The sequence below is a fragment of the Symphodus melops genome (genome assembly GCF_947650265.1).
Source record: "Symphodus melops genome assembly, chromosome: 10".
Taxonomy (NCBI): domain Eukaryota; kingdom Metazoa; phylum Chordata; class Actinopteri; order Labriformes; family Labridae; genus Symphodus; species Symphodus melops.
Window position 1 is genome coordinate 21,186,999 of NC_136700.1, and position 24,820 is coordinate 21,211,818.

The 24,820-nt window shown below is 40.2% G+C and overlaps 3 protein-coding genes across 3 annotated transcripts in view; all 3 read left to right on the forward strand.

Moving 5' to 3' along the window:
• Nucleotides 1–15,057, forward strand: part of LOC306831085 (alpha-2-macroglobulin-like protein 1) — a 43,935-nt gene extending 28,878 nt beyond the window's left edge. Inside the window, exons 4-29 of the mRNA XM_079354974.1 lie at nt 3,495–3,551; nt 3,640–3,807; nt 4,318–4,545; nt 4,682–4,745; nt 5,365–5,510; nt 5,587–5,736; nt 5,852–5,998; nt 6,082–6,169; nt 6,283–6,409; nt 7,018–7,243; nt 7,932–8,058; nt 8,302–8,423; nt 8,843–8,894; nt 9,010–9,093; nt 9,750–9,926; nt 10,329–10,404; nt 10,797–10,953; nt 11,210–11,284; nt 12,110–12,272; nt 12,354–12,541; nt 12,853–13,065; nt 13,570–13,694; nt 14,183–14,273; nt 14,352–14,420; nt 14,501–14,606; nt 14,972–15,057. Of these exons, the coding sequence (XP_079211100.1) occupies nt 3,495–3,551; nt 3,640–3,807; nt 4,318–4,545; nt 4,682–4,745; nt 5,365–5,510; nt 5,587–5,736; nt 5,852–5,998; nt 6,082–6,169; nt 6,283–6,409; nt 7,018–7,243; nt 7,932–8,058; nt 8,302–8,423; nt 8,843–8,894; nt 9,010–9,093; nt 9,750–9,926; nt 10,329–10,404; nt 10,797–10,953; nt 11,210–11,284; nt 12,110–12,272; nt 12,354–12,541; nt 12,853–13,065; nt 13,570–13,694; nt 14,183–14,273; nt 14,352–14,420; nt 14,501–14,606; nt 14,972–15,027 (3,282 nt within the window). The 3' untranslated portion in view covers nt 15,028–15,057. The remainder of the gene's footprint in view (nt 1–3,494; nt 3,552–3,639; nt 3,808–4,317; nt 4,546–4,681; nt 4,746–5,364; nt 5,511–5,586; nt 5,737–5,851; nt 5,999–6,081; nt 6,170–6,282; nt 6,410–7,017; nt 7,244–7,931; nt 8,059–8,301; nt 8,424–8,842; nt 8,895–9,009; nt 9,094–9,749; nt 9,927–10,328; nt 10,405–10,796; nt 10,954–11,209; nt 11,285–12,109; nt 12,273–12,353; nt 12,542–12,852; nt 13,066–13,569; nt 13,695–14,182; nt 14,274–14,351; nt 14,421–14,500; nt 14,607–14,971) is intronic.
• Nucleotides 1–15,218, forward strand: part of LOC306829912 (alpha-2-macroglobulin-like protein 1) — a gene marked incomplete at its 5' end in the record, with an annotated part of 43,315 nt that extends 28,097 nt beyond the window's left edge. Inside the window, one exon of the mRNA XM_079353130.1 lies at nt 15,144–15,218. The remainder of the gene's footprint in view (nt 1–15,143) is intronic.
• On the forward strand, nt 392–1,829 carry LOC306829913 (alpha-2-macroglobulin-like; the record flags this gene model as incomplete). Its single annotated transcript, XM_079353131.1, has 4 exons — nt 392–494; nt 591–771; nt 1,361–1,514; nt 1,765–1,829. The coding sequence occupies exons 1-4, from the start codon at nt 409–411 to the stop codon at nt 1,827–1,829; spliced, it is 486 nt and encodes a 161-aa protein (XP_079209257.1). The 5' UTR covers nt 392–408.
• Nucleotides 15,219–24,820: the final 9,602 nt, after the last annotated feature.

Genomic DNA, 24,820 nt, shown 5'->3' on the forward strand with positions numbered 1-24,820 from the left:
TAGAATTGGCTTTACAAGCTTTGAACCTTTCTCAAGTGGGGTACACAGATGCTCTGGGCCCATTTTACACCCGCTTGCGGACTTATCGTGAGATAACTGCGCTCCTACGTCATACCTTTCACAACGTGTGTTTGAGGCAAGAGGAGAGAAAGTATACCTGAAATGTATATTTTTTGCGCTCTCAGATCGTTAATATGACATATAGTAAAAATTGTTGCTTAAATGCAGGCCTTCCGACTTAAAAAAAAAAAACAGGACTTGATGAACTGGCTTCATTTATGCGTAATGATTGAATAACAAGCCGCCCAGAATAAATAAGTGGGCGTGTGTTATTTTCCGGAAAGGTGCGTCAATTTGTGGCAGACCTTATATAACACAGGTGGTCTTTGGAGTTCATCACAGTCAGCCATGGGTCGTCCTGGGGTTCAGACGTTAACATGGACACTGTTTGTCTACCTGAGTTTGATGTGTGTGGATCAAGCAGTGGCAGGGCCGTAAGTTCACTTTTATTGTTGATAAAATTCACACTTTTGTTTGATTGTAAGTTTAGTTTAAGTTTAATACTTTGATGCTCAATTTGTTGTGTGCAGGCAGTTCATGGTCACCATTCCTGCAGTCATCGAGGCTGGAGCTGAAACGCCGTTCTGTGCGAGCCTCTTGAAGCCCAATGAGACCCTGGTGATGACTGTATCTCTGAGGTCCCTGCAGCAGAATATGACTCTCATGGAGGAAACATCCAGTCAGGAGTTTCATACCTGCATTAAGTTTACGGTCAGCTTTTTTTGTTGCTTAAATCCTCTGTGGAATTTTTGTTGTAACTTCTAAAAACTGCCATATAATGGCTTAATACGGACTCTGAAAATGGAGAATCATAACGCAGGGTGCCAAGGAAATGATCAGCTTTCACAACTATTGAAACCCTGTGCGCAATATTCGGTTTATGTTTATTTTGGCGTCCCCTGTAGACAAAGTGGAACCTCTGATTCTGTGCCTATTCCCTGCCCTCATCAAGCGGTTACACGTTTAATATATTATCTGGAAAATGTCACATCACTTTACCCACTGGAGCTTAATTTAAAAGATTAGATTTTAATTTCCATCAATGGGAAACACTAACATGAGAAATCTTATACAAGGCAAGGAACACTGTGATTACCGTAAATAGACCGGGGTAATCAAACACAGACACAGGTGAGGACAATCAGGACAATCAACAGGAAGGTAAAACAGGCAGGAGTAAAGACAACACTGGGGACTACCATAATCTAAGTAGTTTATTGGTTCTATACTACAATTGGGTCCAGTTCCCTGTTTTCATTCGCAACGAGAAGACACTAAAAAAAGTACCCTTCTTTCACAGGCTCCTTCAGTTCAAGAGGAAGTCCGGATGTTGGAGGTGCAGGTCCGCGGGGCAACGTTTAACTCAAAAGAAGTCCGAAAAGTTCTGATCAAAGCCTACCAGCCCAGCACATTCATCCAAACGGATAAACCGATCTACCTCCCAGGACAAACAGGTTGTTAGATAGTTGTCTGGCTTTCAATTTCTTATGACATAAAATAGGTGTTTATAATTTATTGAGTGGTTGACTTATTGCTTGATGATTAAACAATGTAAGGAAATGTGTGTTCCCCTTTAAATGGTACCACAACAAAGAAATGATATACTAGAGACGAATGTCCTTTTTGTGCAAGGTTTAGGTGGATTGAAAGTAATACTCAGAAGATGAGGTTTTTTAACTTCATATCTCTTTGCACATTTCTCAGTGAATTTCAGAGTCGTCTCTCTGGACAGCAAGTTGAGACCTGTCAATCGCTTGGTAAGAGTGTAAACGGCCTTTTCCTGGATTATTAGATTTTATTCATCTAAAGATTGGTACTTGGGCTGATTTTATAATAGATTTACTGAAACACTTAAACGTGATGTATTGTTCTAATGTAATGTTTGGCAGTTTCGTCTTGAAACTCGCTAGAAAGCCAACCTAGGTTTATGATGGAAGCCTCAGAAAGAGTAAAATAAATTCAGTGTTTAATTGCCAGTTGAAACTGGAAATGATGAAACACAATGATTTTTCTATGGAAAATGAAATGTAACAAAGACACTGGCAACAATGACAGAATCAAAATGTCCTCTAATACAGCTTTCTTTTTTCACAGTACACTGTCATTGAAATGAAGGTAAGAAAATATCTACTCACCTTTTTTGATGTATCAGGACCTGTCTCACAAAAATATGTTGCACACTAACTTCTGCAAACATGTCAAAAAGATGTATAATTTACAAATCATTCAAAGTGTTCCCTTGCACCCCTAACTGCGCTGCAGAGCGAAAATGATTATTATTTTTTTTTTTTAGAAATGAAATGAGCTTCATGCTGTCATTTGGGAGAGAAGTTGGCAGTTTGGTCTGGGCTTTATTCTGTTTTGAATACACGTTTCTCCTGTATTTTAATTTTGCACCTTCGTCATATACAGGATTCAGCCAACAACAGGATTGGACAGTGGTTACAAAAACAATCCAATGGGAAAATATTGCAGCTGTTTTACTCCTTAAACTCTGAGGCTCGTGAAGGAACCTACAGTGTCATTGTGTCGATTGGGGATGAGAAAATTGTTCACAACTTTAAGGTGGAGAAATACGGTGAGTTATTTCTCCATGCCTTCTATTTCAATACGTTTGTATTGAAGCAATAATAAAATGTTTTTGTCTGCAGTTTTGCCGAGATTTGAAGTCAAAATAGATGCAGCTGGTGAAGTTAGTATCGGACAAGAAGACATCAAAGTTGTAGTTTGTGCAAAGTAAGTCAAGCTTCTTTCATTCGTTCACTCTTAAACAAACTAACAGAAAATGTCTCCATTCAAACACCATGTTTAATTTGTCTATGTAGATATACATACGGGCAGCCTGTCCCAGGAAATGTTAAAATTGAGATGCACCGACCTCTCAGTCACTATTATACAAGGACCTTTGACGTCACCCCTGATAATCCAGCTCGTGTCCCTGAGATAACACCCCCATCTCACATGGAGATAAAACAGGTAGAGTCTGCTGGAACCTTACATGCATTACTTGACATTCAACATACTGCATACTACTAAATACAGAAGAAAGTATATAAAGGCTCCTGTCTTATCATTCCAAAACAAAGAACAGAAGATTGTTTTCCAGCTTGAACCAAGCTTCAACAAAACTGGAGACTGAACCTCAATGTCCATATTTTAATTAGTCTGTTAAATTAAACTTTTTAGGCGGATAAGACCGGCTGTGCAACTTTTCTTATCAAGATGTCAACTTTCACAAAACTTGACCAAAAAGTGCTTCGAGATGAACTGCAACTCGAGGCCAGCGTGGAGGAGGAGGGAACAGGCAAGTGTCAATCATGTTTTGAAAAATCTATTCATTGTTTATATCTTTGAGCTTTAACACTGAGGCTTCTTGTACAGGTATTTCACACCATAATCAGAAGAGACTTGATGTATCCTACGTCATCGGAAAGGTTTTCTTCATTGACACACCCAAGATTTACGACAAAGGATCAGATGTGGAGGGAAAAGTAAGTTCACGCTCTCCTCACTCATGCATCAGATCCTGAGCACAGTCTCAGCTTTTCGTTTAGTCATGCAACTTTGTGCTTTTAACAGGTCAAAGCTGTGACTTACGACAACACGCCCATCCCTGGCATGAAGGTGCACTTGTTTGAGGGAGAGAGGTGGTCGTCACGTCTGCTGCAGAATCTCACAACTGACAGTGAAGGTGTCGCAGCTTTCACGATCGGCACAGCTGAGTTTAAACACGACATCCAGCTTCTTGTAAGTACGATGTGAAACTGCACTAGAAACTAAGACAACATCAAAACACACAAAGGTTTAGACCTAAATGATCAATACGCTGCTACTGATCATCTCTATGCACAAATATCTGCTTCAGACTGGATTTTGGCGTCTTATGAACAGGAATGTACAGCTTTCTGTTTTGTCGGGTTGATCGATCGTGTTGGTTGGGATTTGGTTTCTTTGCAGGGAAAAAGTCGAGAACAGAATATGTGATGTACATACTTCTGTTACACCTTTTAGGGATCTGTATGTTCATATAGACGCAAACAAGACATCAATCTGACATCACTACACACATTCTCCCATGTTGTCATAGTAAGTTACACAGAGGGTTGTGAAGCTGTATACTGAGGTTTACATTATCAACCCAAAATGATGTGAAATGAGAATAACTTCAGTTTGAGTTCCCACCCTCTCCTCTGAAATAATACTTGGTTGAAGCTCAACACTCACAGGTTCATTTCTCAACTTCACCCCACGATCTAGGTAAGCAGCAAACCCTCAGTGAGATACGATGGGCATCGATCTCCGTACTACCAAATCGGAGAACACACGCTGACCTCGGTCAAAGCTTTTGCTCCACAAACTAAAACAATCAGCTCCCTGGAGGTGAAGAAAAACGATCAACCACTTGCCTGTGATACAGAAGCAGAAATCTTCATCCGTTTCGTTGTAGTCGGAGAAGCTCAAGGCTCTGCTGATGTCATGTATCTGGTGGGTGAACTGTTTGGAAGTCTATTCATGTTCTTCTGACAAACAAGAAAAGCACAGTTTGTAATCTGCCGTAATAAGAATGAGGTGTCACTGTGAGAGAGCGTTACTTATTCAGTGTGTCTTTTAAACCCCACAGGTCTTATCCAGAGGAGCCATTGTATGGCAAGGATTCAAACAAGTTGAAGTCCAAGATAAATCAGGTATTAAAAGACTGGCTTGAATCAGGAACTTTCTTTCCACGAAGGCCCAGTATGTAACTGTTTGTCTCACCTCTCTGGTTAAAGAGTTCTTCACTGGAAAGAGAGGGAGGCAGGATTTCATATCTTTTTGTATAACCCAGAGGTTATTCACTCGACAAACACAAACTTAACTTTGTTTTAAGGCTGCTGGAAACCTAAACGCACAAAAGTCATGTTCCTCTGTAATACAGGGTCTCCTGTGCACAAGAGGGGGGGCATCTAAAAATCTCAAAATTCCACTGTTGTGAACATTGTTAGCTTTTAATAACCCAGTGAGGACTGGAGCTGAGGTCAGGCCCAAAAAAAAGACGGGGGTGGGGGGGGGGGGGGCTGGTAAGGCTGAACAAAAACAATGCACACCACTTTAACCCCTTTTTCAACACATGGGAAATAATAATTTAAGGACTTTCAGGAATGCAGAAGTTTCACTTCAGTGACAACAAACTGAAAAAAATGAACTGCTGTTCTCTCCTCCTTGCAGCTGATCTTTATAAGTTTTAAAAAAACCATGAGCACTTGGAGAAAGTATAGGCTCTGCACAGGGTATCCTGTTAACCATTTCTATATTTGTCTGTTTCAGTGACTGAGGGCAAGATGTCCTTCAAGTTCAGAGTGTCCCCTGAGATGTCTCCATACGTCCAGGTTGTGGCTTACGCTGTCCTCCCCAGTGAGACGGTGATCGCCCACAGTGCTGACTTCTCCACTGAGAAGTGCTTCACTCACAAGGTCAGTGTGTTTTGTCTCACAGACTTTGCTTCTTAAACACTTTTACTGTGTCCCACTGACAGTTTTTCTTTGTCAGGTGTCACTGGAGTTTTCTCCATCCTCGGCTGTCCCAGGAGAGGAAAACATCCTGAAGTTGACGTCCCATCCTGACTCTCTGTGTGGACTGAGCGCTGTCGACCAGAGCGTCCTCATTAAAGAGCCCGGGAAAACTCTGGACGCAGAAAAGGTAAATGCTTCAATAAACCAAGTGTCTATTAGTCTCAATCAAGAACCAGGGGACTCTCTTTAACATGACAGATTTGTCCCCTGTTGGAAACTCATTCAGCTGCCTTTCTTTTCAGATATTTAATCTGTTACCAGTCAGAAAATCTACACATATTCCATACTCAGCTGAAGACCCTTTAGAGTGCCTGACAGTGAGATCAAAAAGATCTATCATGCCACATCGCCCACCGCGTGCCACAGATGATGCTTACAATGTTTTCCAGGTAATTCTTATGAAATATTTAAAAAAAAAAAAAAGGTTTTATTTAATACATTTTCAGTGAGTTTCCTTTGATGTTTTATCTAGAGTGTTGGGCTGAAGATGGCAACCAATTTGTTTATTCGGACACCATCGTGCCTCATCTATAGAGGAGAAGAATACCACCGGGGCTATGGTGACTTTTTGTCTTTCATTTATCATACTGTACTTGCTCATTGACACTCAGAAGCTGTCAAAAGATTTAAAGCACAACATGTTTTGATGGAATATTTTCTGGTTTCTATGCAGGATATGGATTTCATTCCAGGGAGCTTATTCCTTTGGCTAGTGCACATCCTGGCAGCTTTGAGGGAGTTGTGGAGACTGTCCGCAGTTTTTTCCCTGAGACTTGGATTTGGGACCTTGTGGAAGTTGGGTGAGCTTCTAACACACACCTGGCAAAATGTCCCAAAGCGTTTCTACCTTTTACACGATTTGTATGCAGTGACACCTGCAGGATTACATTTTATAGCATGCACTTCACAATAAGCACTACAAACGCTTTGATGTGATTTCAGTAGCTCATTATGTTACACCAGAGATTCCCATTGAAAGCCGTCCTTCTATGTGGTGAGTGGACCGGCTAAAGACTGCGCCTCGAAAACCTAAAGGAGAGAGGAACCAAAATTCAGTTCAGACAAAACAACTTGCTGGAATGTAACTATTAAAAAACATAAATCTAAGGGCCAGCTCAGGCTGTATAGAGAAGATTTGAGCTTCTTAACACAGTTTAGGTCTTATTTACTGTACCAAGCAGGATCACATCAGCCAATCAAAGAAAAGAGACGAGAACTTGATAAAAATGGATTGACTTAAGAGTTGTTTGTTGATCCATCCTACACTGCTTTGATGCTGATGAACTGGTTGTCATCAGGTTTGAAAGCACTGTGCAAACTGGTAATGCTGTTATTCAGAGTGACACTTGATGTAACATTTCTTCAAGTCATAATGCAGACCTGTGTTCATTATTTTTTTCTGCTTCAGGGAGACTGGAACAAAGGATGTGCCCGTCACTGTCCCTGACACCATCACCACCTGGGAGACGGAGGCTTTTTGTTTGTCACCTCAGGGTTTGGGTTTAGCTCCTCGTAAAGAGCTCACCGTCTTCCAGCCTTTCTTCCTGGAGCTCAGCCTGCCTTACTCCATCATCCGAGGCGAGAACTTTGAGCTGAAGGCGACCGTCTTTAACTACCTGTCCAGCTGCCTCATGGTAACCAATGTTTATAGTCGGCTTATGCTGTGGCATCCCTTCTGCAGTGAGACAAACATTTTAATCTTCAGGAGCCCCCGGGGTCACCTGGAGTTTACCCCCGCAGCACTGAGAGGATCCTGTTTTCATCTTTTTACTGAGTTTAACTGGACTCTTCTAAAGGTGTAAGGAGAATTAAGTACAGCTGGTGTGGGGCGTCGGTGGGCTGCTGGTTAGTTTGTCTGTACAGGTTGTAGTCCTTAAAGTGGACAGCCGGGGTTTGAATCAGACCTGTAGCTTGTTTCCTTTGTCATGGCTCGCTCGCGCTTTATCTCCCCCCCCCACCCCCGATATCCAACTCTGTCCACAGTCCTGTCTGTCAAATAAAGGCTTAAAGAGCCCCAAAATGAACCTTTAAAAAAAGGATAGGTGGTAATGTGAAGGGGTTGAAGTAAATAGTTAGTTGAAAATACTCCATTAAAGCAGATATAGCTTCAGGACTACAACAACGTACTTGTGTCTCTTAACTTCCTGAAATCAGTTAAAATAATGTCAACAAAACTTTAACGCCCGCAGTCACATAATCAACTTTATTTTCTGGATGAAAAGCTTATCGATGTCATTATGAAGAGCTTGTTTGGATCTTTTTTTAGATCAATGGTTGTTTGCGTTTTGAACATGATAAAATACAGTTGTCTCTTTTCAATAGGTCACTGTGACTCCAGCCCCCTCCTTGGATTACACGCTCACCCCCCTCTCTGGTGACCAGTACACGTCATGTTTATGTGCCAACGAGCGCAAGACCCTCAGCTGGATCATGGATGCCACAGCTTTAGGTGATGGTCAAGTCTATTTGTGTTTGTTTTTAAACTGTTTGTTTTCACTCATGCACTCTGAAAATGTTGAGTTCAAGCCGCTCAAAAACAATTTTATACTCGTCACCATTCTCCTGAAAAACCCTACAAACTAGTTTATGAAGTTACCTTTTTGCCGACACTGAAATGGATTTAAAATTGTTCTCATACAAGTGTAAACAGGCTGTCTGGCATATTGTTGATAATGTTCTCACTTTGTTTCAGGGGTTATGAACGTGTCTGTGACTGCTGAGGCTGTGGCGTCTCACACTTCATGTAACAATGAGATTGTGAGCGTGCCGGAGAGAGGCCGCGTCGACGTGGTCACAAAATCCCTCATTGTAAAGGTTTGTACCTTACAACACAATGAAAAAGGATCTCTAACTCATACAGAGAAACTTCAACTGATGTATCAGGGTGTTATTAATCGACGCACTCACCCTGCTTTTACTTGGGTCAGGTGTCTTCAACAGCATTATTTTTGTATTTGAGAAACTTGACAACTTACAGTATTCAAGTCATACTATTTTTGTGTGATCCTGCAGAGCGATCAGTCACTGTTTACATTTATTTGAAGGATTAGTTAGTCTTTAACACTAATGAATACAGTGTCTAATTTAAAGCAGCGTTTATGCATCATAGCACCAGGCTATAAAAAGAGACTGGACATGACATTGAGATCAGCTTTTCTTTTCTGTAGTATCCCAGTATTATCATTAGCATCTCATGCTAAATATGTGCAAGTGACATCATTTCTGCTCCTCAGGCTGAAGGAACCGAGGTGATCAAGACCCACAACTGGCTGCTCTGTCCCAAAGGTCAGTGTGGACAATGCAAGAGATTCTTCCCCACATCATTGTGTCGGCCTTTTTGAATTTTATTCGGAGTCCTCGTTTTGTTCTTCTCTGTAAAGGATTTGTTTTGTGTTTACAGATGAGACTTTGACAGAGGAAGTCGAGATATCGCTCCCTGAGAATGTGATCCAAGGATCTGCCCGTGCTCTTGTTTCAGTCCTGGGTAAACTGATGATTTCTCTTTGCTGCAGTGGCGTGATTGTCTTCACAGCTATTAACAGACTTTAATGTGTGGCTTTGTCCTGAAAGGATTTATGGACCTTAGTATTCATGGTGTTTAATAAGAGCTAAGTAATAAAGGTGGCGGAAAGATCAATGAACCTCAGTCACCAATCTTTCTTAGAAGACATTTCTTCTCAACTCATTGACCAGTTTTTTTTTTTTTTTTTAGATAATTCTGGCATTCCCCAGCATTTTCTTTTCTGGGATTTGTTGCTGTAGGTAAAGACAAAATCAGTCAAGACTCAGAAGTTTACTTGCACACATCTAAGTGCTGAAACGTCCTTATCTAATCAAATACCCAAACATCCAGAATATAAATCTCTGTGCTATATAAGCCACAGTCTGCCACTCGGAGAGACCCCCAAAACAAATGATGACACTATCTTCCTTACAAGTCCTTCCGACTGTTTGGAGATTTTCTTTTTAGCTGAGGAAAAATCCCAGATAAGAAACCTTTGGTGAATGTGAAAACTGTGTAGGTGGGTTTTTTTTTTCATGAGACCCAGTGTTGCCGATCTGCTAAACTTTTAACCATTTACAGTCAAATTGAAAGTGTCCACAATTGCAGCAATTAATGAAGTCTGTGTTTTTGTTCAGGTGACATCCTGGGCCGAGCTCTGAAGAACCTGGACGGGCTGCTGCGGATGCCATATGGATGTGGCGAGCAGAACATGGCTCTTCTGGCCCCGAACATCTACATCCTCCAATACCTGAAGAACACACAGCAGCTGACCCCGGCCATCATGGAGAAGGCTGGCAACTTCCTGACCAGTGGTGTGTATCTGTTTTCTTAGGGATGCAAAAAATAAAATATTCAGTCTCTTCCATCTTTCAACTAACCTCATCGTTTTTACTTACTTAGAATAAATGTTGCATGATGTGTTAAAAACAAAAGATTCCTGCAGTTAGGATAGTTACACAGATGCAATAGAAGCTTAGTCTCCAAATGGTTGTCATAGTAACATCACATTTACAACCAATAAAGAAACAAACCTAATCAAAAAAAATCTTGAATTCAAGAACTCACATACTGAGGGACATAACGAAACGTCAGCATCGCCTTGAACTTCCTCTCTGTGAATCTTCCTGAATATTTCCCGCCGTGTTCTCACATCAGCTCACCTGTTGAAAGTGTTCAGTACAGTCAATCTGTTTTCATCTGTGATTGTTTAACAGGCTACCAGAGACAGCTGAACTACAAGCATCATGGAGGAGCTTACAGCACATTTGGAAGAGGATCAGGGAACACTTGGTGAGAACATTACTGAATCCTATCCACATGTTCTGTGTAGACAAATGTTTCTATTTCTCCATTATGCATTCAGGTTGTTGTTGTGAATGTCTAATCTAAGTAAGGTTAAGATCCTTGTATGGTTGGATGTAGTGCAGGACAAACACTCTTTCAGTCTTTAAATTTCTTTAGCTGCATTATCGATCTTTTGATACTACTCAGAGACATGGAAATAAATGTTTAAGCCCCTTGTTGTTGTTACTTCTCTAGAGAGACAGGAAATGTAAGGGGATGTTGTGCACCAAACAAAGGCAGGATTGGGAGTAAAGAGGTTCATTATCCAGAACACCCTGCAGCCAATCAGAATCAAGTCTTCACTTAGATGTTGGTGTAACTTTGTTTCATGTTCTCAGGCTGACGGCTTTCGTGCTGAGATCCTTCGCCAAAGCACAGTTGTTCGTCTTCATCGACCCAGAAAAGATTTCAGAGTCAAAGTCTTGGCTGGTGAGCAAACAGCAGGAACATGGATGTTTCCAACAGTTGGGGAAACTCTTCAACAACAGAATGAAGGTAAATGCAAACTGTCTGTGTAGAAAAGACAAACCAGTCAGCTCTGTGGGTCAAATTAAAAAAAAAAAAAATGGCTTTATTGGCACATATTTACATTTCCAAGGTGAAAATGATTCTGTAAATAGAGACGGAAGAGCTGATTTGTTTCATATCTTATCAGCTTAGAGAAAACTGTGTGCAGAATTGTAATTTTGATTAAACTTCAGTGTTATTGTATCGTTGGACATCCCTGTTACCGTTTGCTTTCTCTCTTCAGGGCGGCGTCTCTGATGAAGTGACTCTCAGTGCGTACATCACTGCTGCCTTCTTGGAGATGAACTCGTCTGTTAATGTAAGTACAGACTTGTTCAACAGCTTTGTTGTGTGTGTTATATTATAGAGGTAAAACAACGTCACACTGAATTAAAAAGAGGAGTCGAGGGGCGTTGAGAATGCCCAAATTAAAATCTTAAAGAAAGTGTAGGTGACTACAGCTGATGTGTGCTGTCAATGATTTAACCAATCAGAGAGCAGTAGAGCACCAGGAGCTGCAGCATGTGCTTCACTAAAGAGACACATTCAGAACAAACAGAGGTTTGAGCTTTCTGTCAGGACAAACGGTTCCATCCAAAACGCAAAAAGAAGCTCTGGACAGCCAAAGTGAAAGTCAGTCAGTGAAATGACTTTAACTGATTCTGCTGACTGTTTACCTTTTGTGCCATTAATCTCTGGAGGCTGATGTGATTTGTATCTCGCAAACTTTAATTGTTTTCTTCACTTAACCATGAAAATTATGGTGGCAATTTTAAATAAGAGATGGATAAGTCTGGACACGTCTTCTAGGTTTTCTTTATCCAAGCATTTACCCAAATCCAAGATGATCAGTCCTTCACTGGCCAGCATGTCGTATTTTTCTGCTGTTCTACCCAATTAAAGCATTAATGCATGCTCACTGCAGTCGATGTGCAGGAGGACAGTCAGACGTGCAGATATTAGCATGTCTATAGACGGGGGCAGAAATGAGCAGTGCTCATTGGTACCATTTCAGTGACGCACAGATGACTCTTTATTAAAACAAGATTATTTTAAATGTCAGAGTTTTGACGTCACATTTTAATTTATTTATTACGATTATTACTTCCTTATCAGATCATGTTGCTTCTTAAACGTGTTGCAGGATCCTGTGGTGAAAAGCAGCCTGTCCTGCCTCAGGGAGTCAATCGATGACCTCAGCAACACCTACGCCACCGCTCTGCTGGCGTACGTCTTCACCCTGGCAGGTGACATGGAGACCCGTGCTCACCTTCTGAGACACCTTGACACAGTTGCAATACACAAAGGTGAGTCTTCCCCCTCAAGGAACCCCCTCTGGTATCGAAGCTCTGACAGTATAGCTCACCATGAGTGTGTTTGTGTTTCAGGAGGTTACCTCCACTGGTCTCAGAGCGCAACAGACACCTCCTCTCTGTCTGTGGAGATCAGCTCTTATGTGCTGCTGGCCAAACTCAGCATCTCTTCTCCCACTGCTGAAGACCTGGGATACTCCACACGCATCGTCAGATGGCTGACCACTCAGCAGAACTATTTTGGAGGCTTCTCCTCCACACAGGTATCCCTGAAATAGAGTCAAAGTGGACTTTTTTAGAAGAGAAATACACTACAAAAAATGTTCTCAGACAAGCCTGTGACTCAACTAGAAACTCTTTTTATAAACCAAGTTAGCCAACAAATTTGATTGTACACAAATGCATCAGGAAGGGAAGAAGGAAAGCACAGTTACAAAACATCTAAAGTCTTTTGTTTTCTTTAAATGTATTTTCTATAGTTTTAGTTGTTTCTGGCATTGCTTTTGTCAGCCATCATTTCCTCCTGTAAATAAAGCCTTCATAACAAATACTACTGATCTCGTGTTTGTCATAGGACACAGTGGTGGCTCTCCAGGCTTTGGCTCTCTACTCCACCCTGGTGTTCAGTCCAAAAGGTTCCAGCACGGTGACGATCCAGTCTCCCAGCATGCAGCTGTTCTTCGACGTGAACCAAGAAAACAAGCTGCTCTACCAGGAGCAGGTGCTGCAGGGCGGGGCCGAAAAGTACAGCCTGCAGGTGAAGGGAACGGCGTGTGCTTCAGCGCAGGTCAGTAAACGTGTAAACAAATTGTTGCTGATAACACTAATAGAATCCTCTTGAGGGTCCAGGTGAACATGTGGTATGTTTTATTACTGTCTCCACTGTGACCCATTCACAAAACACTATCTGTCTTGTAAAAGGAGAAAACAAGTTTTAGGTTCACTGCTCCTGCAGCTTGGACTCTGCTGCAGGAGGATTTGTGTCTGGGGGAGCGGGTCTCTTAAATGTGTTAAAAAGTAGACTGAAGATGCATCAGGTTACAGATATTAATAATACTTTTCTGCTCTGTGACTGAGATGTTGAATGTGTTTCTGCCTGTCTTACATCAGGACACTTTCAGGAAAGACCTTCTTAATCTCAATGAGGCTTTACTGTTTAAATGAATCTGTCAAATTTCTTTGAGTTATTTTCTGTCAGTACATGTTTGGCCTTTACATGCTGCAAAGAAAAAAATATACAGCTTCAAAATCAGGTGAGAAGAGTTGAAGATCATTTTAACTTGTGTTCCAGATTTCTCTTCATTACAACATCCCAACTCCAACTGCTGTCCGCACATTGATGGTGAATGTCGAACCAGAAGCTGACTGTGGCAGCGCCTCTAACAGACGCAGGCTTTCCCTGAAATTCAAGAGCTTGTAAGTTAAATTTCTACACAAACTGGAGCCAAATTCCAAATAACTTCATAATGGATCACTCGCGTACCTACAAACCACACACAAACTTTAAGTGTTTGTTTGAATCAGATGTTGTCTTTTTGACTTTTTTGCCTTTTTATGAAGCGGGCTCAAAAGCTGTACAATCCTGATTTGTGTATCATAGTAAAATGCCTTACTGACTGCTGTAGTAAAAGGCACCTGATATTTGCAGCAGCACCCAAACTTCCCCTTTTTCCTAAATTAAATGTATACATATACTCTGTACATGTATAACCTGTAATGTTGAGAACAAATGAAAGGACGCATCTTATGGTCAATGACTGATTTTGACTTCCAAACATCAGTCTAATCATGTCTTTGTCAGGCCAATAACTGTTGTATGAAGGAGCTTATAGTAACGGTGCACTGAGTACAGGATAAATCCCTGTGAGTGATGTATTAAGTAACTAATTTACTGCTGTGTACAGATACAGCGGAGCGGAGAGCAATACAAACATGGTGATCCTGGATATCAAAATGCTCTCTGGATTTATCCCAGACCCAGAGTCTTTGAAGAAGGTCAGTTATACCTCATTGTTAACTTGAGAGATAATGATGTCATCATGATGGTGATGATGATTTGCTGTCTCCTCACAGCTCAAACGCGCCCTGCTGGTGGATCGTGTGGAAGAAAAGAAAGATCATGTTATAGTTTATTTTACGGAGGTGAGAGGAGTCAAAGTGAGAAATAAGTAATGCTCTGCACATTAGTTTCTAACAATATTGTCTGTTTTCTTTCCTAATAGTTGCTGAAAGACACCCCCATCAATCATGAGTTAGAGCTCATACAGAAGCTCTCGGTTCAGAACTTGAAGCCAGCTGTCGTCAAGATCTACGACTACTACCAGCCAAGTGAGCTAAAATTACATTCTTTAAAGACAAAGGCTGACTGTCTGCTAAACACCACAGCCTTTGTCTTTAAAGTACCTTTTATATGTAAATCTAAAAAGTCACTGCTGTTCCAGGTTGGATTGGGGAGCTCAAAGCCAGAGGTAGCCAGAGTCTCTAGCACAGCTGTCTGCATGCTAGAAGCCTACTTTTATTTGACTGTGAAGCAGAGTTGTTTAGGCCTGAGGGATAAATGGGGTCTTTTAAGAGATGAGCCAAGATTGGAACAGCCTTCCCTCAATGATCTCTAAATGCAACAAGAAAGCTATCATTTTATTTAATTGGCTCAGTAATTTGTTTTTGATCGTTTTCTTCTTTTTTCCTTTCAGGTGACCAGGCTGAGACTCAGTACATCTACCCCTGTGTTACAGGAAACAAAGTGTGAGAGCGGCTTGCTTTCCAAACATTAAGTCATCAGATATTTATTCCAGGGATCTTAATTTTTAGTTTTCACACATGCACTCTTAAAAAAGGAAATTATTCAGTTTACTTTTTTTAAAGGCAGGTTGAACCCCAAATCTTCCAGAGTTGGTTGTTCACACATGCACCTGCGTGTGAGGCTATCCCTGTCTGATACATCCTCCGTTGACCCCACTGGTCTAAGGAGGCAAGATGTAATGTAAACAGCCGTCAGCTTTTTGATTGTCCTGCTGTCTTTTCATTTGCAGCCTTAACACTGATGTTGTCTTGATGCTTCCAGTAAGAGTCTAAAATAAACCTCAGTTTTATTCCAAGTCACATCTGCTTGAGTGTATTTATTTTGTTATAAATGTATTTCTTTTTTGACCACTTGATGGCAGCACAATATGCCGTTGTCCCAAATAAAATGAAAAATTCTTCAACTCATCTAAGCGGATTACTAGGAGAAACGTGTAATGAGACTGGTGCAGGGTTATATTTAGTAAAATGATTTGGAATAATATAGCTGTAAGCAGAAATATTGTTTAAGGGTTATTAACCTGTGACCTCTTCATTCTTACTGACCTTGGATATCATCTGCTTTATGGTTATGGTGGTTGATCTTACACATATTGAGCTCTCTTTTATAAATTGCCTAAATTAAACTTAATGAATGGTAAATAAACAGTTTTCACAGAAGTGTGATCCATTTTGTTGTCGCAGCAAAAATGTTTTATTTGGAGATGCGTATAAATGCTTAATTAACTTTAGAGTCTCAACCAAGCACCCGGGGGCATCATTACAGAGTGATAGAGTTCTGGCTGAACCTTGTTTTTGTGCACATGTTTAAAGTTACTTACAGTCATTCCTACTCTATTTAGACAGTCAAAAAAATATATTTTTATTTTTTGTCCAGGGCTTGACTATTTTTATAATCACCCTCTGTCTGTACATACACATGTAACTAGTTTCTAGAAGGTCAGCCCTTGTTTCCAAGGCTCTTTAACTGTCTACAGGTCTCTTTTAACCAGCACACATGTTTCTCTCTTCTCACAGGTTAGGTACATTATGCTATATAAGTTTTAAGTCTAATGCTAAGGCCAACTGCACAGGTTTAACCTTTACTCTTAGTCACATAGGGGCTGCTAAATCTTGTTTGGGGATTATTGTATAGAGAGGGGAGGGGGGACAGCGGGTGTGTATTGTAACCAATGTCTTGTGTCCTGCCTGTCTGTATACTGCTACTGGATGCCCTGAATTTCCCTCGGGATCAATAAAGTATCCATCCATCCATCCATCCATCCAGTTGATGGATATACTCAGATCTGGCATTTTCGACCATCACATTGTATGAGGACACAAGGTCCCTGAGGTAGAGCCTGTGCACCTCAAGGTTAGTGGATTTCCACAGGCGTTCAGTCTTTCGACATAGTCTCTTTAGATTTAGGATGTCTTCATTAGTCCACGGGCGAGCTTTTTCCCTGGTAGAGGAGTTTGTTTTAACAGGAGCCACCTGGTTCAGGATTTCTACACAGTGATTGTTAAAACAGTGAGTGAGATCATCCACATCGAGACAGTTCATGACCAAGACAGGATCAAATAAATGAGAGAAACTATCTGCAGTATTAGCAGTGATAACACGCCTCTGAGACCTGACTGTTGAAGGCTTGGGCTCAGGACAAAAGTGCAGATCAAACAGAACAAGACTATGATCACTCAAATGAACATCATTTACAGACAGGTTTAAAATGTCTAGGCCAAGTGTAAAAACTAAGTCTAAAATATGGCCTTTTTGGTGAGTGGGCTCAGAAACATGCTGCTCAAAATTAAAAGTTTCAGTCAATGTTAGAAGTTCCATTGCAGGGGAAGACGAGCTGTCATCAACATGAAGGTTAAAATCCCCAAGGATTAAAACAGAGTCCAGCTTTATAATTGAGGACAAGAAGTCACTAAAATCCTTTAAGAAGACAGCGGCAGGGCCAGGAGGACGGTAGATCAACACACAGTCTATCTATCTATCTATCTATCTATCTATCTATCTATCTATCTATCTATCTATCTATCTATCTATCTATCTATCTATCTATCTATCTATCTATCTATCTATCTATCTATCTTTCTATCTTTCTATCTTTCTATCTTTCTTTCTTTCTTTCTTTCTTTCAAGCGCAGAGAGCATCATGAAGAACAAGGAACACACCAGGCAGGTCCGAGATACTGTTGTGGAGAAGTTTAAAGCCGGATTTGGATACAAAAACATTTCGTAAGCTTTAAACATCCCAAGGAGCACTGTTCAAGCGATAATATTGAAATGGAAGGAGTATCACACCACTGCAAATCTACAAAGACCCGGCCGTCCCTCTAAACTTTCAGCTCATACAAGGAGAAAACTGATCAGAGATGCTGCCAAGAGGCCCATGATCACTCTGGATGAACTGCAGAAATGTACAGCTGCGGTGGGAGACTCTGTCCACAGGACAACAATCAGTTGTATACTGCACAACTCTGGCCTTTATGGAAGAGTGGCAAGAAGAAAGCCATTTCTTAAAGATATCCATAAAAAGTGTTGTTTAAAGTTTGCCACAAGCCACCTAGGACACACACCAAACATGTGGAAGAAGGTGCTCTGGTCAGATGAAACCAAAATTGAACTTTTTGGCAACAATGCAAAACGTTATGTTTGGCGTAAACGCAACACAGCTCATCACCATGAACACACCATCCCCACTGTCAAACATGGCGGTGGCAGCATCATGGTTTGGGCTTGCTTTTCTTCAGCAGGGTCAGGGAAGCTGGTTAAAATTGATGGGAAGATGGATGGAGCCAAATACAGGACCATTCTGGAAGAAAACCTGATGGAGTCTGCAAAAGACCTGAGACTGGGATGGAGATTTGTCTTCCAACAAGACAATGATCCAAAACATAAAGCAAAATCTACAATGGAGTGGAAACAACTGAAAACTGCTGTTCACAAACGCTGTCCATCCAACGTCACTGAGCTCGAGCTGTTTTGTAAGGAGGAATGGGCAAATATTCCAGTCTCTCAATGTGCAAAACTGATAGAGACATACCCCAAGCGACTTACAGCAGTAATCGCAGCAAAAGGTGGCGCTACAAAGTATTAACTTAAGGGGGCTGAATAATTTTGCACGCCCAATTTTTCAGTTCTTTATTTGTTAAAAATGTTTGAAATATCCAATAAATTTCGTTTTTCTTCATGATTGTGTCCCACTTGTTGTTGATTCTTCACAAAAAATTACAGTTTTAAATCTTTATGTTTGAAGCCTGAAATGTTTGAAAAATTCAAGGGGGCCGAATACTTTCGCAAGGCACTGTATATGTTGATTTTAATATCTTGAATACTAGTTAAAAAATATACTGCACCACATTGCTAAATGTATTAGGGGTCCAGGTCTGAGCTTTCTTCACACTCTACTGTTCTTAAAGTGGGGACTGGGACCCCCTGGGGGCTCATGAGACACTGAGAGGGGGGTTGCGAGATGCTTTCCATCACCAAATACAAAAGTTGAATGATCTAAAATTTCATATCTTACCCATTTTGGTGGAAAAAAACCCCATTGAATTATTAGTAGAATTTTAACTAATGGTTCAATTTATGCTTCCCAAAAGTGAAACAATGCAGGGAGTCTGCTGCTCCCTATGAATGACATTTGACACCTACATAAACTTGAGTGTCTTTTAAGGAAATTGTGAATGTCCACACAGTCCTACTGTTTATACATTATATTATTATACAGCATTTCTTGCATTACTCTGTTGAAATAGAGACAGTGGGGTTCCCCAGTCTTTAGCACAGTTATTGTGGGGGTCCAAAGCTGAAATGTATGGTAACCTCTGCTCTATATCATCATCGATACAGTTCTTCCAAGTCATACCTTTGTCATTTAGCTTACACTATGCCCCACTGACCTGAGCCAATGCAGGTTCTCTCTGAGCCCAGCCTGTCCTTTTAACTTTGTTTATGGGCTGAGCCTGACCAAAACCATACAAGGTGACTTTTATAATTTGAGTTTGCACTTTACGAATCAGATATCTTTTTAGACAAGATCTTAATAAACACAACAAAGAAGCATCTATTATATAGAAAACAGCATATTTATAAGGTTCCCTTAGAAACACGTATCAAAACACAACAACATACTATTTTTTACAAACTGTCTGCTCGTCTCCGAGTTTCTAAGCAGTAATCTAATAGTGTGAGTGTACCTGCACATTTAGCTCTGGATCACCGTGGTCCTGTGTCTCTGCTTGTGTTGTTACTATAGGCTGTAAATTTGAATGGCAGAAGCCTGAGTGACGTCACATCACCTATCTGTTACTGCAGGGGGCTTTGGAAGCCGATCGTTTCTATGCTCGAAATCCTGTCTCAACCTAACTTTTAGTCAACCTAACAACAGGCTAAGAGCTGGAGTTGAAGCAGGTTTTGAGCATTTTGACACCAGCTACACCACGCCTGCCTATCAATCAGGTCAGCTACACACCTTATTGTGAATAACTCTGATCCTTCATCCAATCAAAACTGATGAGTCATCAAAACATTCACCCCCCCGTACATGTGTGTGTGTGGATGGAGGCATGAGTTAATCACACCTATTTGGTTTTTGAAGCAGGCTGTAAACATACATCAAGTCTGATGTAAAAACAGGCTTTTTGAATGGGTGTGTATGTGACTTCCTGTGCTGCTGCAGCCAGCCTCTAGTGGACACTCGACATACTGCAAGATTTGACACTTTCACATCGGCTTAATTTTTCAACATTAGAGGTTGTTGCATAAATGCACCAGGTGCTTTGCACTTGGTGATAAACGTACCATATCTGCTGAAATCTGTTGATCAAAACAGGAGTTCTTGGTTTTAACAGTGATCTTTTTGCAAGTTACTATAGCCATTAAAGAACTGGTATCCACATTTTCCAGTACACATATCATGTACCATCTGTTACTCTATACCTGGTGTCAGTGTGTCTTGTTTGATACAGGTTCTTATGGAAGGCGGTGGCTGAGTTAATCTCACTCGAAACTGTAACTCCAACAGATAGAGGGTGAAGCTGCAAAGCAAAGTCTCCAGGCCTATATCAAAACCTGGGACTGGAAGGTTTAGCAGAGTCTTTTGGACCTCAGTGACTATTGATGGGTGGGAGGAGTTTATGGTTATAAGCTGGTTCAAACACAGGACCCAATGGCTCCTGAGGAGCTTTAATTGTATGGAGAAAGGTGTTGAATGTACCTTGGCATGCAGAAATGGTAAAGGTACAGCGTGCAAGACCTGTATCAATGATGATATAGAGCAGAGGTTACCATACATTTCAGCTTTGGACCGCCACAATAACTGTGCTAAAGACTGGGGAACCCCACTGTCTCTATTTCAACAGAGTAATGTAAGAAATGCTGTATAATAATATAATGTATAAACAGTAGGACTGTGTGGACGTCCACAATTTCCTTAAAAGACACTCAGTTTATGTAGGTGTCAAATGTCATTCATAGGGAGCAGCAGACACCTGCATTGTTTCACTTTTGGGAAGCATAAATTACTTTGCCACTGCTAACCATTTTTGAACCATTAGTTAAAATTCAACTAATATTTGAATGGGTTTTTTTCCACCAAAATGGGTAAGATATGAAATTTTAGATCATTCAACTTTTGTATTTGGTGATGGAAAGCATCTCGCGACCCCCCTCTCAGTGTCTCATGAACCCCAGGGGGTCCCAGTCCCCACTTTAAGAACAGTAGAGTGTGAAGAAAGCTCAGACCTGGACCCCAAATACATTTAGCAATGTGGTGCAGTATATTTTTTAACTAGTATTCGACATATTAAAATCAACATATAGAGCTGTCGTAAATTTACATGTAGTGGGCGTGGCCATTTCTCCACCAAGGAATGGACTTTTTTGAAAACAAATGTTTGCAATGGATTCAGAATCCTAAAGAACCCCTAGTTTAACCCCTCACAAGCTACCAAAAGCAAAGGTTAACATTTTCAAATTTTCACCAATAAGTATATAGTACCAATAAAGTACTATTCCAGGTACCCCGACTTTGAGCCGCTCTCACAGATTTTCCTATGGGAGTTGGATTAAAATGTTTTTTAATGTGTTATAAGACACCTTTATGAACACGTTTGTGAAGAAATCTATTGGTAAGGAATTTATTCCCAGATTGGCCAAATATCTGATAAAATACCATACTATCTGCGGAATGGCCTTTAAACCAAGGCATTTTTAGGAGGCCTTTACACACTGGCTATGTGCTTTGTAGTGCTGAAAATGCCTGGATGGTTTAGTTTTTGCATAAACTGAGATTTTAAATGGAGAAAAAAATGACACTTGTGTCACACTCATAAACCTGTATCTCCTGAACGTGGTGGTTGTATAAACTAGATTTTTTTTCCTGGAATGGTGTACTACTTTAGATTAGCTGGGCCAAAAAAGAAGTTGTTCTGTCAGATTGTCTCTGCATTAGAATCTGTCAAAGTTGGCCTCAGAACGAAAAATGCAAAAAATGCCCTGTGTTTATTGATGTATTTGACCATCACACCAGTTTTTGCGAGCATGTCAGGAAGCCTAAGAGACCAAAAAATCTTGTCTAAGCTGCTTCTGGGTTAAATTCTGCCTTGAATTTGCCCTGTTTTTGGCCTTTCGGAGCATTAGGGTGGGCTTTGTAGGTTGGGGCTTCAAGGATCTAGGGTATTTGCGCTGTGTAGTTTTTGTTGGGTATTGAAGATGTACAAAATAATGAACAGGTGTCCGAGTCCATTATTTTTAAACTTGCATGAATTTTGCTTCCACATCTGTTGTGACGTCTTGAGAAATGGATAACCCAAGTTCTTCTGGTTCCTATGCAGAAAAGCGCTATTGCTGCAATCCTTTTCATCTTCCACACACAAACAGATTGATGGTAGATTTGAATGTTGTCGGATGCATTACACATTCACAAATAACCCACCCTGATTTAAAAAATGGGGAAATTAGTGAAGAGAAGAGAAGATATTACATGAAATCCATGAGGGATTTTTTTTTAACGATCTGTCTAAATAAAGAAGAAGGAAGTGGAGAAGAGATGAGGTTAGTAAGTCAGAGAATTTAAATATGTCCACAAAAAAAAACATATTTTACAAATAAGCTTGGTTTGTTTTACGCAAAGACAAAATTGGTTTAAAATGTTAAGATAATTTATTAAAAATGTTGATGCACTCAGGTCTTTGCAAAAAGTGGACAGATATATCCACCCTTATTTACAGTATTTATATAAACATCACCCTTATTACCTGTTAAATGTCATTAAGAATTATTACAGTACAGCTTACTGCAATGACATTAAAATCATTTTACTCAGAACTTTTTACCTTCTATGTGATTTTTCTTCTTATAGTCAACTTAGATCAGTTCTTAAATGGATACTTCACCCATTTAAGTTAAGCTTTGTATCATTGGAAACCTGGCACTGTTTTTGAATGGTCTTGCATCCGGCCCTCATTTTTCACTGAGACGGGAAAGCTTCATTTTTCTTTTTTGAAAAGGAGCCTCTGATGATGAAAAAAAATCGTCATTTTGTGTCATCGGAGGCTTCTTTGGTTAGAGGGAGTGTAACTAAATTGCTACTTCCTCATGTTTTCAACCCACTGCAGCTATAGACCTATCATAGATCAGTGGGCGGGATGTCATCTAAAAGCAACATCTGAAGCTATGCTAACAGGCTCTGTTGAGAACACTGAGAAGAACTGAGAGTGGCAGACAGCAGGTTTAAACTTCAAACTAATGTGGATGAAGGGGATTTCGAAGGTCTTATGCTCTTGGCTGTTTCTATATAGCAACGAGTGGTTGAGGCTGAATCAACGTGTCAAAGCATTCGTGTGCTTTTTAAAATGCCCTGTGGGCAGAGCCGCTGTCGAATCTGCGGCAGAAAAAGCATTAGTTATGGAGGGATTTTTTTTTTAAATGAAAAAAAAAAAAAAAAAGATCCAGTTACAACGTCTTCTTTTGTGAGACAGGGCTGCAGTATGTTAATGTATCAAGAGCAATGTGTTACTCTTCACTGATGCAGAAGGATAAGGATAAACTTTATTGATCCCCAATGAGGGAAATTTGGTTACAGCAGCTCCAAAAAGAAAGGAAAACAGGGAATATAAACAGCATCGATAGCAAAAAAGTTTAAAAAGCTTTGAGCAAGTTTTAATCAATTAAAGGGAGAAAAAAATCTAACAGCATGAAATAATACTAGGAAATAGAATAGATAATTATTTGTTGTGAGGCCTCTTATATTTTTACACACAGAACCAAAGCAACACGTATTTTAGTGTTTTTAAAAAAATGATTCTCTAATCTCCAAATTAGAAACAAATATTTACTGTAGATTACAGAAAAAAACTGAAAGAATGATTTAATAAGTGGATTACAGAGAGAACAACAACAGACTATTTATTTAGGCATGAATACTGAAATTAGATGTAACTTACAGTTAGAGGGCAAAACGCAGTATTAGCAAAAAAGGTTGTCATTTTTAGCGGGGAAAGGGACATGGCAAGACATTTGATTTGACACTATCGACAGCCCTGCTTTTCTATTCACTTGTGTTTCAGTAAGGGGCAGGCAAAATAAGATTTTTCTCCCCCCAGCTCCTTCCTTCCTCAATATTTACACTATGGTTCCTTCCAAAGCATGGGGTATGAAAACATTGTGATAAGTTTTCTTTTATGATAAACTGTGAACATTTCCACGAGTGGAACAAAGACAAATAAACGAAAACAAATGGCGGAAAGCTTCTCACCTGAAGAGACGCCTCCCTCGATCCGACTACTCTCACAGCTCACTGTCTTTGACTCTGTTAGGACTGTTGGCCTGTCAGAGCAATCAGAAGCAGTTTGATTAATGTTACATCCACTCACCAATGTACATATGCATTCATTTTGTGTGCAGCCAAAAGAAAATGTCATTTTTATAGAAAAAATAAATCTGTCTATAATAAAGATAAAAGTCAAGGCCTTTTGCATCGTCAGTGGTGTCTTACTCCAGAGTGGCTGCTCAGGCTGACAGATGTCTGCAGAAGAAATGCTGGCCCCTCTTTGATCAGACGTCGGCATGTGATCTGGACAGGCCAGAGAAAGGGGGGACTTGGGGGGCTGTCACCACATGACACGTAAGTGCAAACAAGGTCAAAGATCACTGCTTGCCTTGTTATTTATTTACCACTGTCAATAAAATTAGAACAACATGGAATCACATTCAGATTTTTAGAGAGGTGCTACCTCTGAACGGTCACAGAATAAAACACAGATCTCGATATGCATCACTTAAACTTAGGAATAAAACATTGTTCAGCAAAAAAACTTTAAAAGTAGTAAGAACTCACTATTTATATCACCTAGCACTTTTCCACACAAGGCAAAAAGTGAGTCAGTTGAGCCAAATTTCTGAGAGAATTCTGACTATTAATACATCTTTGCTTTTCATATAATTTAACATCTTATCATGTAGTGTTTTTGATGGCAATCTATCAAATCAGAGTAGTTTTCAAATTTGACATTATTGACAATGACAAAATGACAATAAACGACGAGTGTAGTCTGAGAGGAAAGTCTGTTGGATAAAAATGATCGACACATCTGTAAACAAACCCAATCTAAAATTTATTTTTCAACCACAATATTTGATGTGTTGTGTTAAAAGGTATAGCCGGCCTGTTGCAATTCTTTGTCTGTCAAAAATAAATCTTTTTTGATGTTGACACAAAGTGTTTTAAGCTGGTAAAGCAGTGACATCA